Source organism: Impatiens glandulifera, chromosome 1 (assembly GCF_907164915.1).
Source record: "Impatiens glandulifera chromosome 1, dImpGla2.1, whole genome shotgun sequence".
Classification (NCBI taxonomy): Eukaryota; Viridiplantae; Streptophyta; class Magnoliopsida; order Ericales; family Balsaminaceae; genus Impatiens; species Impatiens glandulifera.
The window spans coordinates 53831722-53847592 of NC_061862.1; the positions used below are offsets into that span (position 1 = coordinate 53831722).

The 15871-nt window shown below is 34.3% G+C and overlaps 1 protein-coding gene across 1 annotated transcript; it reads right to left on the reverse strand.

The window, feature by feature from the left end:
• Positions 1-4726: 4726 nt before the first annotated feature.
• Positions 4727-15747, reverse strand: LOC124938153 (ubiquitin carboxyl-terminal hydrolase 6-like). Its single transcript, XM_047478537.1, has 18 exons — positions 15577-15747; positions 12830-12975; positions 12661-12696; positions 12468-12575; positions 11718-11818; positions 11484-11610; positions 10941-11000; positions 10792-10859; positions 9612-9662; positions 8703-8811; positions 8461-8549; positions 8296-8365; positions 8111-8191; positions 7707-7802; positions 7574-7622; positions 6083-6202; positions 5890-5964; positions 4727-5022 (listed from the first exon to the last, which is right to left on the reverse strand). Exons 1-18 carry the CDS (start codon positions 15584-15586, stop codon positions 4967-4969), a joined length of 1452 nt encoding a protein of 483 aa, XP_047334493.1. The 5' UTR covers positions 15587-15747; the 3' UTR covers positions 4727-4966.
• Positions 15748-15871: the final 124 nt, after the last annotated feature.

Consider the following 15871-nt stretch of genomic DNA (forward strand, 5'->3'; position numbering starts at 1 on the left):
CTGCACGTCTAATTCCGAGATCTATTAGACTGCACATCTAACTCCACGAGTTAGACTGCACGTCTAATTCCGATATCTATTAGACTGCACGTCTAACTCCACGAGTTAGACTGCACGTCTAATTCCGAGATCTATTAGACCGCACGTCTAACTCCATGAGTTAGACTGCACGTCTAATTCCGAGATCTATTAGACTGCACGTCTAACTCCACGAGTTAGACTGCACGTCTAATTCCGTGCATCTAATGCCAAATCGGTCTAATGAGCCTCATTAGAGCCAAGTCTCATGAAATATGATTTCGATACACCTGCATCAAAGAGCATAAATCATTTCATCATCAAAATTCTAATAGTCAAACTATTTCAACACTTAGTCAGAATAATTTGACCCAACTCGTTTGAAAATTTTGTTCAATCGTTCGTTGTGGGTAAAAACTCCGTAACTCTAGAGGAAGTTCGGTCAACACTTCATACTAGAGAACTGCGCCATAAGGCGAGCGGTGAAATTGTAGACAGTCAAGCATCTAGGTTGATTTCTATCACAGTCAACTATAAAGGGTTTGGAAAGAAGAAGGATAAAAAATACAAAGCTAAGGGCTCTAGTGCTAAAGATATCTGTAAATACTGTAAAGAACCTAGTCATTAGAAGAATAATTGTCCTAAGAAAAGGGGCAAATATTCTACGGCTGCTATAGAACATAAAGACAGAGACACTGACTCGGAGGAGGACATTGCCCTTGTAACTAACGCTTCTCTACACCCCATTGATACGTGAGTGTTGAATTCAGGGTGTTCATATCATATGAGTCCAAACAAAGAATGGTTCGATACCTATGAAGATTATGATGGTGGAAACGTTGTCATGTGAAATGATTCCATATGTAGAACAGTGGGTATTAGAACTATCAAGATTCTGACTGATGATGGTAAGATACGGACCCTAACTGGCGTTCGGCATGTTCCTCAACTGAAGAAAAACTTAATATTTTTAGGAATTTTAGATGCTAAAGGTTTTAAGTTTAACGGTGAAGAATGAAAATTGTGCATCAGTAAAGGTTCAAAAATAATACTAAAAGGTATCAAACAGAATACCTTGTATATACTACAAGGTAAGACGCTGACAGGTTCCGTTGCGGTGACATCCAAATTTGTGAATCGACACCCTTATGTAACCAAGTTGTGGCATATGCGACTTGGACATATGGGGGAGAGGGGGATGCAAATTTTGTCCAAACGGGATCTTATATCTGGCCACAAGGTTACCAACCTTGAGCTGTGTGAACACTACATTTTCGGGAAAAAGCATCATAGTAAGTTCAGTAACTAAGGGCACACTAGATTATATTCACTAAGGGCACACTAGATTATATTCACTCTAATTGATGGGGCCCTACTCAAGTAGAAGGTATACGAGGTTATAATTATTTTGTAACATTCATAGATGATTACTCAAGGATGACATGGTTGTATCTTCTGAGACATAAGAGAGGGGTATTTAAGACCTTCAAACATTGGAAGGCACTGGTGAAGAATGAAACTGGAAAAAAGGTTAAGAGGCTGCGAACAGATAATGGACTTGAATTCTGTTTATTTGAGTTTAATGAGTTCTGTAGAGATATGGAGATTGCAAAACATCGCAATGTCTGAGGTACACCACAACAGAATGGTGTAGCAGAAATGGTGAATCAAACACTGTTAGAGAGAGTTAGAAGCATGCTCTCTAATGCTGGATTGGCTAGAAAGTACTGGAGCGAGACTGTCTTAACAACTTGCTATCTGATAAATTGTGCACCACATACTGAGATTGATTGCAGAATCCCTTACGAGGTATGATCTAGTAACGTCGTTGATTATTCTCATTTGAAAGTCTTTGGGTGCACATCTTACTATCATGTTAATGAAGGGAAGTTGGAATCAAGGACAAAATAGGGTATTTTCATGGGCTATGAAGATGGAGTCATGTCATATAGAATCTGGTCATCTTCTGAAGGTAGAGTAATCCTCAACAGGGATGACACATTTAATGAGAAGTTTATACTTAACTCCTCTATCAAACCATCACTTTCTGGAGAAAATAATAATACCGAAAAATAAGTAGAGCTTGAGGTGGCTCCAATTCAAGGGACAACTAACATGACACATGATACTGATAAGTCAGCTAAGGAATTTTATCAATTTAGAGCACTTGAAAGTCAATCTAACATTGCAACACGATCTAGAAGACAAATTAAAGTTCCTGACAAGTTAATTCATTCAATCAAGGGAAAAAAATCTCAACTGGTCCTGGAAGTAGGACAATCAGTCCCTCTATGAATGATACTGAATAAATGGTAAGTTATGCACTTCAGGTAGCTGAAGATGTCATATATAACGAGTCATCTTCTTACGATGAAGTTGTTAATTGTGGTGATTCCACGCATTGGATTGCTGCCATGTGTGAGGAAATTGAATCAATTCACAAGAATAATATAGGGGAGCTGATTACTTTACCTAAGGAAGAAATTCGTTGGATGCAAATGGATTTTCAAAAGGAAAGATGGAACCTCTAGTGCTGAAGGGACCAGATATAAATCACGATTAGTTGCAAAGGGATTCAATCAAAAGAAAGGCATAGACTACAATGAGATAATCTCACCTGTAGTTCGACACACTTCTATCAGGGTACTACTAACTATAGTAACACATCAAGATCTGAAACTCGAGCAATTAGACGTGAAGATAGTTTTCTTATATGGTGAGATTGAGAAGGATATACTAGTGAGTTAGCCTGAAGGATTTCTTGTTCTTGGTAAAGAAACACATGTTTGTAGTCTGAAAAAGTCTTTGTATGGACTTAAACAGTCTCCTCGACAGTGGTATAAGCGGTTCGACAATTCATGATTAAACATGGTTACAATAGGAGTGCATATGATTGTTGTGTCTATCACAACAAAATCGGTGATGGTTTTTTTATTTATTTACTCATGTATGTAGACGACATGTTAATCGCAGCCAAGAAGATGTCGGAGATTCAAAAGCTAAAAGACCTTCTGTTCCGAGTTTGATATGAAATATCTAAGTGGAGCACGAAAAATTTTGGGCATGGAAATAGTAAGAGATCGAGTTCAAAAGAAACTATTTATTTCACAGAAGAGTTGTATTTTAAAAATGGTGTCTCGTTTTGGGATGAGTACAGCAAAGGCTCTCAATACTAATGCAGCTGTTACTGATCATTTGTCTGCAGCACCACAGTCTGAAGTTGAGAAGTTATATATGTCTCATGTACCGTATGCTAGTGCGGTGGGTAGTTTAATGTATGCCAAGGTATGCACTAAACCTGATATTGCGTATTCAGTTAGTGTTGTTAACAGGTTTATGTCCCGACCTGGTAAAGAACACTTTCTTGCATTTCGTACAATAATGTGGGACAATTGAAAGACTAAAAGAGCTACTAATAGTTTAAAGGATTCACCCGGTCATACCCTTTTTTCCTCGGGAAATTTGACGAAATGACCTTAAAGATGGTCTTATTTGAGTTTTTGACCAGTGCATAAAATTAAACGCGCTGGTGACACCTTTTTTTATTTGGACGATTTTGCCCAAGTCGCGAGACGCAACCGGCATTCACGAGACAATTTTTTTTTAAAATTATATCTCACAAATGCCGGTTGCGTCTCGCAATTGTGGACTTTTCACACGGTATCCGATTGCGTCTCACAACGGGGCATTTTTGTCCAAAAAAAAATGTTACCATCACATTTAATTTTATGCGCCGATCAAAAATTCAAATAAGGCCATCTATTCAAATTTCCCTATTTCCTCTGCCCCGCCAAGAATGGCTGGAAATTTGAAATAAAATTAAAAATGTCTTTTAAGAATGTTCCATCTCAAATTGAATTGTATCTCAACAAAGTGTGCAAATTGCATAAATCTTTACAACCTTAAACAATCTCGACATTGATTTAGCAAAGTTCATTATGTACACAACTAAGCACAAATAGGGAACACACCTTATTTGTAAGAATTTTGACTAAAAACAAGATCACTATTCTTATTTGTTATTTCAACATCGCTGTCATAAATAGCAATGTTAAATAAGCTCTTTAAAAGAGAGTTTGAAATTAATGATCTTACAAATCTAAACCTCTTTCAGAAATGGAATTACCCATATCAAAATAAGTTTTTTTTTCACTATTATACTTATCACATAGCAAAATATTAAATCAGGCAAATTTGACTTTTGAGGAACCCAAAATTTATTTGATTCTATTGTCATTTCTTGTCATCCATGTAGAAGGGAAGTTGTATATCAAGGTCATAATGCACAAATCATTCAATTCAAGAATACAAAGAAAAACTAGACATTTTGTTTGTCCTCAAATATCAAAAATCTCACATTGTGTTAATTATTCACAAACATTCAAATACATTTTTGTTGAGAAGGAAATCTTATCTCAGTGAGAAGATTTATTGAGGCATTTATCCAACCACAATGAAGAAACTGATCAAAGAGCGCAAGATTAAAACTTGAGAAAGTAAAACAAACGAACCACAACAATGTTAACTACATATGAAAAAAAAACTAGGAGGGGTCAATAAACACCATCAAAAAGAATTGTTGGTGCCTTTTGAGGGGATCTAATTGTTCTTATTGCGAGTACTAAACTATTTTGATTTCATATTCATACCATCAAAATAGTAAAGATTAACCTTAAAACATAACACTTTCATTCAACAACACAAAAGGTGAAAATAAAATCTTTTATAGAAAAATAAACTTTACTTGTGAGTAGTAAAGTAAAACAAAAGCAAAGAAAGATAACTACAAGATTCAACAAATCCATATTTAATTCAGCAGACAACCACCACCATATACTGTCTTCTTGTAACATTTGTAATTTTAAAATGTCTAAATGTTCTTTCATCAATCACCAATCATCAAGGGTATACCATAAATCCATGGTTCCAAACGAATCGAATATCAGTTCTACATGGGAATCACACGAGCCTTGTACATGCAAATATAAGCCATGTGCCAATCACCTAAAAATTAAACACACAATAAGTATATATACAACTTCTATGGGTGTTTTTTTTATATAAGAACAATCCTATACCAATAAAACTGGATATGAGCCAATGGCACCAGAATGAAATCCGTCAGAAATGATATGTAATTGAAACCAAACAAGATCTAAGTGTGTTTCATTAATTGAAAATTAAGGACTTGTTTGATGAAGGATTATTCTTACCCCAACATTAATCACTTCATCATTCAAATAATCAATATTAACATACTAAAATATCCCTACTATATTTTTTATAACATTTTAATTTATTAAATACATAACCCAAATAATGCACTTTTCATCAAACAAGGATTATTTGAAAAAACCCATAATCAAACAAGCTCTAAGTCTTGAATATTAATACTAAATTGAAGTGTCAAATTAGTTAAGTTTAAAAATGTTAAATAAACCAAATGAAAATATATAAATTTGAAGTGCTTGTAAGTTAATTTGATAAAATATGGAACTAATACTAAAAAGTAGTTTAAGCTCATAATTCGATTAATTTAGGGGTTAAAGTTGCATTTAGAATGCTCTTACTATATTAATGAATTAAGTTCTAGCATAATATTTTTAACTTAATTTGCGCAGAATCTAAATAATTAAATATTTTAAATACCAATTAGCTAATTCACTTAATTTAGATATGCACTTAATCATTTAGAATAAGTGATAAGATGCGACACACCACCAATGTCAAGAAATACACCAATCAGATACTTATGTCATCTTTAAGGGTAAATCGCAATGGCTGATGCAAATCAGTTTAGATCAAATTTTATTTTATTGTTGTTAGATGATATTTATGTCGATTTTTAAACAGATGAAGAACAAATGTTACCTCCACCAGAAAGTTTCGTGATATCTTCCTCCCGCTGGACACTTGGATTGTCATCGTCAAATTGAATCCATTTGCCTGCAAATCAGTTTACATTCTTATTCAATATATAATTGTAAATAAACTATGACAAAAACACACAACAGAAAATATAGGAGCAATATATGCAAACAGTTTCTTCAAATAAATAACTGACCATTATCTTGCTTGACCCATGCAACATAGTGTCCAGAATCAGCACTTCTACCCTTGTGTGTAAGCACAGCAACCAGATCGTATACACCTGTCAACTGCACTCCTTTGCCAGGTTCTGCACCTGAGGGACCAAGAGTTAGGACTTGTTCAATCACCTCATCAATCAAATCATCAACTAAATTACCCTTTATTTTTATAACATTTTAAATATTAAACAAAACAGACATTTTAGTCATTTAACACAATAATCCGCTTTTTCATCAATCTACGTTTTTCTTTGTAAATGGATGGTTTTGGAAAATCCCTACATCAAACAAGCTCTTAGTGTAGCAAATTAAATAAGGAGAACTGAATTTCTAGCTTGTAGGCTATTTCCATGGATCATATGCGCTCAAGTGTATAAAATGAAATAATTTCACCATGATGTAGGGACTACATTGAAGTTAATTCTCAAATCTCATTTGTTGCACTTGTCTATGAGAACTATGAAATGTAGATTGTGGAAGAACAAGAAGAACTGAGAGCAGCTATGAAAAACTATTGTCATCCGCTGCCGACCTTTGAAGTAGAATCTGGAACAAGAACCCGAAACAATCAGGCTAATTGGTTGTACAAGGAATGGGGTATGCGTACTCACCAAAGACTTTCTTTTAGACCAGAGTTTATTTCCTTGAGAAGGCTAACACAACATCCCACCGCCATGACCGACCTCCCACTCAATCAATGTGATTTGATTGAGAATCAACCTAAGGACTCTGAGACTCTTACTAACTCACTAAAGACTCATTGCCCCCTACATCATCTCAACGTTGATTGGGAGACTCACTTATGTTTGCCTTGCTTTTCTACACTACATTGGCTTGTTTGACTTACTTTTCTGTTTTTTCTTTACTTGGCCTATCTGAATTTTGTATAGGTTAGAATAACTTTTTTCCCTTTGAGATACTCTGGTGGTGTACCTTTTTCCTTTTCTTGCTCTACTTTTTGAGTGCCACTACCTTTTTATTTATCAATAAGGCTTCAGTCTTTCCCCAAAAAGAAAAAGAATGTAAAAAGAACCTCAACTCTACAGGAGTTTACGTATTATTTTCAACCATAAACTTGGCCTTGTTTGTTGAAGGGTTAACATCAATCAAATCATCAACTAAAATACTACAATACCCCTACTCTATTCTCTATAACATTTTATAATATCAAATACAAAGAATATTTTAGACATTTAACTCAAATAATACATTTTTCATCAATCAATTTTTTTCAAATAATTGGATTACTTCAAAAGAAACCCGGCATCAAATAAGAAATTATACGACTTTACATCACATTAACTATTTCCCTTCACAAATTTGCATCTGGCACATTCACTGGGGAATAATTAAGAACCAAGAAGCAGTTTAATGCCTCAAGCTCAAGCCCCATTGCTTTAAGCACATTCACATAAGCTAAAAGAAAAGTGAATGTTACATAGAAATGCATTAAAGATTCTGCTTACTTCCTGCTGCAACTGCACTAGAGGATGCCCCATCCGTATTTGATGACCCCTATTCATCAAGAGAGAAGAAAACATCATACTAATATATATATTCTATAAGGATATTTCCATGACTTGATGCCACTTTAGATACCTCAGCTTCCGTCATCTTCACATCCTTCTCCGTAGCATCAGGGCTTTTGTTTTTGCTTTTTAAACCAAGCTTTTTACCTTCTTCATCTCTCAGAATCTGACATCACATAGTTATGACCAAATAAAACTCCCTTTTACAAACAAATTATGCAATTTTGCATATGAACTGACATTGTTAGAATATATTTGTCTCTAAGTGGGTGAAATTACACTTTTGAGTAAACTGTTCAAAGTACCCTTGCGTAAAACCAAATGTTGATAATAAGACAACTCCAATGATTAATAAAAGAGCTTTTGAGTATATCTTGAGTCAAACAAAATAAATGTTGACCATTCTATTATGTCTTTTTGTTAACTTTGTCATTTAATTTGTGCTAAGGGGTGTAAGAAAAGACAATATAGAACCTGACGAGGAGCTTCCAATTTCTTCTTAAGGTCTTCAGAGCACAAATCGTAAACATCCAGTTCCAGAGGATAATCTACTTTCTGAAAACAATACAGGTCATGATACATATGATTTTTTGGAAGAGGTCACTGAAAATAATAGTTTCAATAGATATGAATAATATATATATATATATATATGTTACCCGCAATATCTTGGCCTTCTGGTTTGACTCTCTCTTCCAGAAGAATCTTACAAATTGAATGGTCAAGTATCTATATTTTTAGGGTAAGAAACGGGAAAAATGAATGTGTCAGGCACCTATAGATGACTATGCATAAGAAGTGAGAGTTTGGAGATCAGTTTATACCTTGGCAGGCTACTAATACGAGAATCTTTTATGTAAATTGCACTGCGACCCAAGGACGGTGAAGCCTTCTCTAGTTCCGATTTCAAACCCTGAAGTGATCAAATTAACTTGTAGAATATAAATAAAGCAAGATGAAATAAATCTGAAAAGTAAAACTTGTACCCAATCAAAAAAGGACAAGAATGAATTAGCAAACACAGAAATCAAGCAAGACTAGCTAGCGGTTAAGTAAGATTACTTACATGTTTTAGCCCCTCATGCAAATGGTTCACCTCATGAGATATGTGACATTTGAGTGCATAAATCGATTCACTCTCAGAACTTTCTTCACCACTTTCTTGACAATGCACCCTAAAATCACATCGCCAAGAAGAATGATCTTATACGCAAACCAGCATTTAGTTCCACCACAAAATGATGTGAATTGTTTCACAGAGAAACTACATATTGATTCATGTAACTCAAGTCATTGCTTAGTAGGTAAATCTCTGGGTTCGACTTGGTTGAGCTAGCTACTTCACATTTATTCTTATTGGGTCAACACCATTTAAATGTCTATATTTTTACTTTTGGATCTTCTCTTCTGTTATGTACTTCTAAGTTCTCTCCATTGTCAGGAACAAGATAAACATATATACTCAAATGAAAGTAGAAGTCAGAATCTCAACATATTAAATATGGACTTTAAGTGCTTCCAACCTAGCAAAGGAACGTTTGGTGGATACAGCTATAAAACTCTTAATTTTTATGACTTTTAATGGTTAATTACTAAGTATAGTTTCCAAGTCATTCAATTGAGTTCCTAAGATATCACTACCAAAGACCTTCATTACCATGTGAGAGCTGTGCAGTACTACACTTTTGGTACCGCCAGAGCAAAGCGCAGAAAGAATGCTGCTCGTCACAACATTTTACAATTTATGAAGATTTCAAGTCCTTTGTAGAGACTTGCTATTATATGAAAAGTCTTCACAGTTTATTTTAAAGGATGGAGCTTTTTTCATTAATCCAGTCAAAGTAAAGGTCACATAAACAAAGTCAAGTACAAGTCATCACATGACATGAGTTGACATGAATTAATCAAAAGGAAAGTAAAAGGATCATAGCTCCAAAGTTTTATGGTGGTTATAATAGAGAAGAAAAGTTGTTACCTGCTAACAAGTTCGATCCCAAATAGTGCCTTCATTGCATCAGCACTACTACTGCAACATTTAGGGGGGAAACTGATTTAGAGATCTCATTTTCAAATAGGAGGTCAGTGTTCAATAGTAACCTATCTTAAAAATTAAACAAAACATATCATGATTCTTTAAATCCTAGAAACAAATACTAAACAAAGGCTACTGAATCAGTAGTAACATCTTTGAGAATTTAGACCTATTACATGTACTGATGAAGCATGAGAAAAGTAAACTGTTTAGAAACTCCATAGACCGCACTCAAAAGAATACCTTCATCAATATATAAATATAGGTCAATCATTCATGCTCTTCTCCACTAAAATTGACATAGTGAATCAATGACGGAGTCAGAGAACTGGCCATCGAATAATTGCGCTATACCCATTACTAATATTTTTTTTTGGTATGACTATCTGATATTCAATTGAACCTTATATATGAGTCTTGTGTAAATAAAGATTAAATAACACAGCAAGCTGAATGATGGAAACAAGCCTCGTGGAAGGAAATATGGTACACCAACTTTGTAATTGAGAAATGTGGAAATGGTCTGGTGAAGGGCTATTCATGAACCGAACCTAGAGGAATATGTTGATGGATGGATGCATTTATTTAGAGTTGCAAATGTTCGACTTCGAGCTCATCTATTGTGACCAAGCTAGACTGATTTATAACCTTTACAGAATCTAGTTCCATTAGGCTCGATTGACATTTTTTTAAATAATAAAATAATATCTGAGATGATCAATATTTTATACAATGTATTATTAGTACGACAAAAATGTAATGTAAACGGACATCTTTGTAATCTCTTTAGTTGAACAGTCGTATTCAAATTGGAGCTTGTTTACTACTCAAGCAAGATTAAGGATTAAAGTTTGGCACAAGTTTAATATCTATCAAACTCAATCCAGCTCAAGCTGTAACCTCCCCAAAGTCTTAACTCATTAACAACCTATGTGTGATGTTGCATTTAATATTCAAGGAGGATTTTAAATTACTAACAAAATGAATAATTCAAAATATTGACTCATCCAACAAGATATTGATACAATTCCAACAATAACTACAAAGCTAAAAAAATAATTGTGGAACATGCTATTAAAAAGTAAGAGAAAAACTCAAATGCAGCAGACAGAAGGCAATTTACCTGGAAACTGAAGACTGAAGAGATTGAGATAAAGTATATAAAATCTGTGTCCAACATTCTTCAGCATCCTAGTATTTGTTGATGCTGATATTAGTACATAACATAAGTTTAAGCAATAAAATGACATTATATTATGAACTCCTAAAAACCTGTTGCATGAAGGTTCCATTATGCAGCTGGCTGAATTGAGGATATTTTTTCTTTAACACCTACAATGCCAAGAACAAAATGCATAACCAAAGTTCTAAAAAGGTGGATGCTTGTAAATTGTTTATACATTGCAGCTTCCTTGACAGCTCTCATGTATTTGTAGAGGCTAAAATATGTAGATTGGGTAAACAAATTATATCAAATTATTATCAACATTGTAACAAAAATAAAGTCCAAGGTTGTAAAGTTTGAACGCATATTGCGCTCTTTTTAATCAAAGTTGACATTTTTCAAAAAAATAAAATAAAATCCAAGGTAGGTAACATGTCATTTTTTTTCTAATCCCCCTAGATTTTTCTTAAAGCCTACTCATAAGCTCGGATATAATAGCATTATGCAAAAATATTCCACTGAGATTTGTTAAAGAAATATTTCTAATGACAATAAATTAGTTTTAAAACACCATCACTGCAAAAATAAATCAGGTATTTATTCAAAAAGAAAATAACTTGTGAATCAAAATGATAAAACGTAGGATATACCATCCAAAACTGCATAGGTGCCACTGGTTTGACACTTTTATCAAGCTCACCAAACAGATCTCTTGTGGCAACAGTCAAGAGATGGGATGACTGATCCAAATCATTACTTCCACCTGACTTTTGATACCTATTTGGGAAAAGTCAAAAGCAGGTTGAAGGGAAGAAAATATACTGGGCAAGTATAGTACTGATAGCAATGGAAGAATGTACATCATTTCATTCGAAAAAACTTACTGTATCAAAGCAGACTTCAATTCTGGAACAGAATGCAAGCATTGTATAGTAGAGTTCATGTAACAGGTATTTCCAAGATTAAATAAGCCAGCAGTGTGACCCTGAAATGGGAAAACATATTGTACAAGTTTTAGAGGCTGCAACATTTTTCATACACTTTCTGTACACCAACATTCTAGGCAGCAGTACCACAAAACTACCAGTCTCTCATGGAAGCTGAAGCTAACAAGCACTTAAGAGAGTACTGTGATCATTTAACGAGATAAAAATATGCCAGAATTGCATCAAAATCTAAAAGGAAGGAACTAAATTGGTACATGACTTTCTTTGGATAGTGTTTTCTGAATCTAAGTCAAGCATCTATCGTGCATGAGTGGAATATTAGAAATATGAAGGTAACAAAGAAATGTATAGGAAGGCATGTTAAATAGATAGCAAACAATCATCCCAGAGGAGCTACAAATCAGGTTGGAAGGCAAATCCTCTCTTACGAAAGAAGAACAGAAATACCCTTCTTAAAGTAGTTCATAATTAAGTAAATCCTCTCTTTTTTTTTCTTTTTTTTTTTAATTAAGTAGATCCCTATTATGTAAGGATATGATTGCACTGAAATGAAGTACAATAAAATAACATTTAGCTTAGGAAGCATAAGCACCTGCAACACCCACATAACAGAAGGACCAAGAGATGATATGATAAAAAGAAACTGGGTACTTGTTATCTACCCTAACAAAGAGTTGAAAAACATACAACTGCTATAACTTGTTCTTCTTCTGGAAGGTCTTCCATGAAAACAGGTCCCTTCTCTGGTGCATTCACAATCTCATCAGCAGTTCCCATCATCATTATTTTTTGACCCTACATCAGATATGAAGGGTGCCAAGTAGTTGAGAAATGTGTCCATTTAAGTACAAAGTCCACAATAAATATAAAGGTTATCCACCTGTTTCACTCCTAAAGTTGACCAGTCAGCATCATCCTAAACATTAATGACAAAAATATCAAGTTAATACCCATGCAGTAAAACAATTCAGAATGATATAAATGAAAAGAAACTAGCTGACACCTCAGTGATCAACGAGCAGTTGACAAGCCTAATAAGAAGCACTAACCTTTAGCAAACCTCCCTTCACCATAATCTTCTGCCTCTCAGGAGGTACGCCTGTTAGATCGTACAACTGGCATTTGAAAACATATGCAGGCTGGCTAGTGTCAATTTCTACACCTTGGAATGTCTCTTTTTGCCACTTTACGCTTACTGCCAGACAAGAATCACATTGCAATATTGAGGCCCAAGTACAGAGGAAAATTTCAAGACAATACCAAGGGGAGGAGTAAACCAGTTAATTCATAGAAAAGATAAGAGGACCTAATCCTAAAAATAATACCAACTTTATAGGATAGTTTGCAAGAAGAAGAAAGCAGTGAAGGCAGACTATGAAAAACAATTGAATTCATGGCACATTAAAAAGCTAAGTTCTGGATGTGATTATAAAACATAGTTGGGGTAGTTTTGGCGTACAAAAAGAAGAGCTCACAAAAGATGTGGTTAGGGAGAGCATATTTTCACATGGAGCTGATGGAGAAAAATAGAGCTAACTAATGAGTACATCTTTCCAATGGATTTTTCTATTTGCAAAGTGCATAAAATTTGGGGATACATTTTTTTTTTTGAAAAGGAAAATTTGGGGATACATGCAACAAAGGATTTATAATTCCATCCCCATAATGCAGGGCTTCTTTTAGTATGAATAATAGCACATGCTTCTTTGGACAAATGCATTTTGATAAATGGATTTCAGATTAAACAACCTGTTTCTCAGCTTTGGGTGTACGACCACCTTCTTTACAAAACAAAGACAGGAGAAATTCAGGTACATATAGACTGAAGTAACTCCACAGATCTACTAAATTATTTTCTACTCTCCATTTCAGGAGCATTTCTCACTTTTTAAACTTGCATGACCTTAGTATTATATTATCTATTATTAAATGACTTTAATTGACTGCTTTAACAATTGTAATTACCACGAGTTATTGTCTACGAAGTAAGAATAAAGATGGTTGTCTTTTCCATGATGACTACTGCTTAACAAACATTAAAGATGATTCTGGGCACATAGCTACTTGCCATGTATTTGAGGCGATAATTCAAGTTTCTCTAGAAGAAGAAGAAAGACAAGAAGTGACAGCATAGCATGGTAGAAAATTTGTAAGTCTTATCAGCACCTACCATATAAAAAACATAGTTATTCACCTAACTAAAATTATGAAAAGGATAATTGCTATTCAATGTAAACATATTTTTCCAAATGAAAGGAAAATACCACTTAATGCTAAGACATGGCATGTATATAAAGGCTTCTCACTCTCCGTGTACTTCAACTGTTGCCATCAGTAATATAGTATTTCATAATAAACTCACATTCAATGTCTTTGGCATATCCCTCACATTTTAGGTAGAGAAGTTTACATGGTTAGAAAACTTATTTAGTAAATTCAGATCTTTCATTTGCTATTATTTTACACAATTGTCACTTCAATGACCTTGGGGTCAGTCTGCAAAGTTTTTAATGAGTGATCTTTCCAACATGTGTGTTGGCACTTCCAGTACTGATATTTTACGGGTACTTTCTCCTCGTGTATTTTATGTTTGTAGCAATATCTAATATTATATGAGTGAAGTTAGAGAACCAAAAGACGGATTCTAATAGCAGAAGGTAATAGAAGAAAAATTAAACCGACGAGGTGGGAAAAGGTTCTGCCTAATTAGGAAAGGGCGTGGATCACTTCTTTATTTGTTGAAAATGATCTTTCCGTGATTCATCAGTTTCATAACTTCCTTACCCAGGTTTTGATTATGTCCACTCGCAATCTTTTACTTTTCATAAACCAATATCAGTTCTGTCTGAAAAGATGACCAGTGGAAATGCTACATCAGCCAATCTTGGTGGCAATTCTTCATGTGACATGCATTCATCATTTATTTAATTTTATGAAGGGTATTCCTCATTGATGGCACTGAGAGGTAGATCTAGCAAGACTATTAAATCCAAAAAAAAAATTATGTACAGTCAAGTTTCGAATCTAGTAAACGGGAAATCAGTTACTGAAATGCCACGTGACGTTCTCTATTATGCATAAGAATATAATCTGGATGACAAAACGAATAAACTAAATTTGCTTTTAACTATATACAAAAAGAAACTCCAGATATTTGAGATTCCTAATTCTGTAGAGTTGAAGCCGCATTCATGAATACAGAAAAATGCCCAGAAACTAGTCATAAAAGCAAGCTTGCTCACTAGAGAGCGAGCTCATCTTGATCATATTTTGAAAACTGCAGAAAAAAAAATTGAGACTTTATTTATTGTTGACAATTCCCCTGAAAAAAGATTCAAGAAATGTTTCTATAAACAAATCTCCTAGCTTACTGGAAGATTTCCCTCTATACTCTTGGTGGGAGCTTAATGTTGCATATTTAACTCTTTATGACTAGTATATTTTATTATCTAGACCTTGTGTATGACTGAATCTCTTTCCTAGGATGCAAAACCACTGAAATGAAATGGATTCCCGACAGATTTATCAAGTTTCAGTTTATGGGTCAAGAAGAACCTCCGATCCGTCAAGTGAACTCGAATGTAGACAATAATTTAAGAAGTTGGAGAAACAATCACATGAAAAAAATTACAAGGAGATGAAGGGTGTGAAGATGAGAGATTTAACTACAATAAAATTCGAAACCACATTGACAACAGTGTAAATGGAAATCTAAAAGCGCAACACCAAATCGGATACGATACGGTGAGAAATCAAGTGCAGATAAAGAATCGGACTCAACGGAAGGATTTCAAACCTGTCGGCATAGTTGCAAATTAGCTTCGGCGTTGGTGGGGATTAGAAAAGGAGTCGCCTTTAGCTGTTCTAACTTGCAAGAAGAGAAGGGCAAAAGCAAGTTCTCTAATTTATAGCGTACAGAATTCGCTTCTGCAAATCCTTTCAAAGAACAACTGTTCAAAATGGAGGGCAGTCCCCTTCTTCTCTCTTCATTTTATTTATTTTAATTCATTATTGTAAATATATATATATATATATTAAATATCTTAGTTTTTATTTAGAGAAATTACAAATGATTATCCAAAGCTGGTGGT

Excerpts from the sequence above, each read along its gene's own strand:
- LOC124938153 (XM_047478537.1), bottom strand. Across the intron at positions 12,576-12,660 it reads CAACTTTAGGAGTGAAACAG|GGTCAAAAAATAATGATGAT; the intron begins GTGGATAACCTT and ends TATCTGATGTAG. Across the intron at positions 11,819-12,467 it reads AAGAACAAGTTATAGCAGTT|GGTCACACTGCTGGCTTATT; the intron begins GTATGTTTTTCA and ends TTCCCATTTCAG.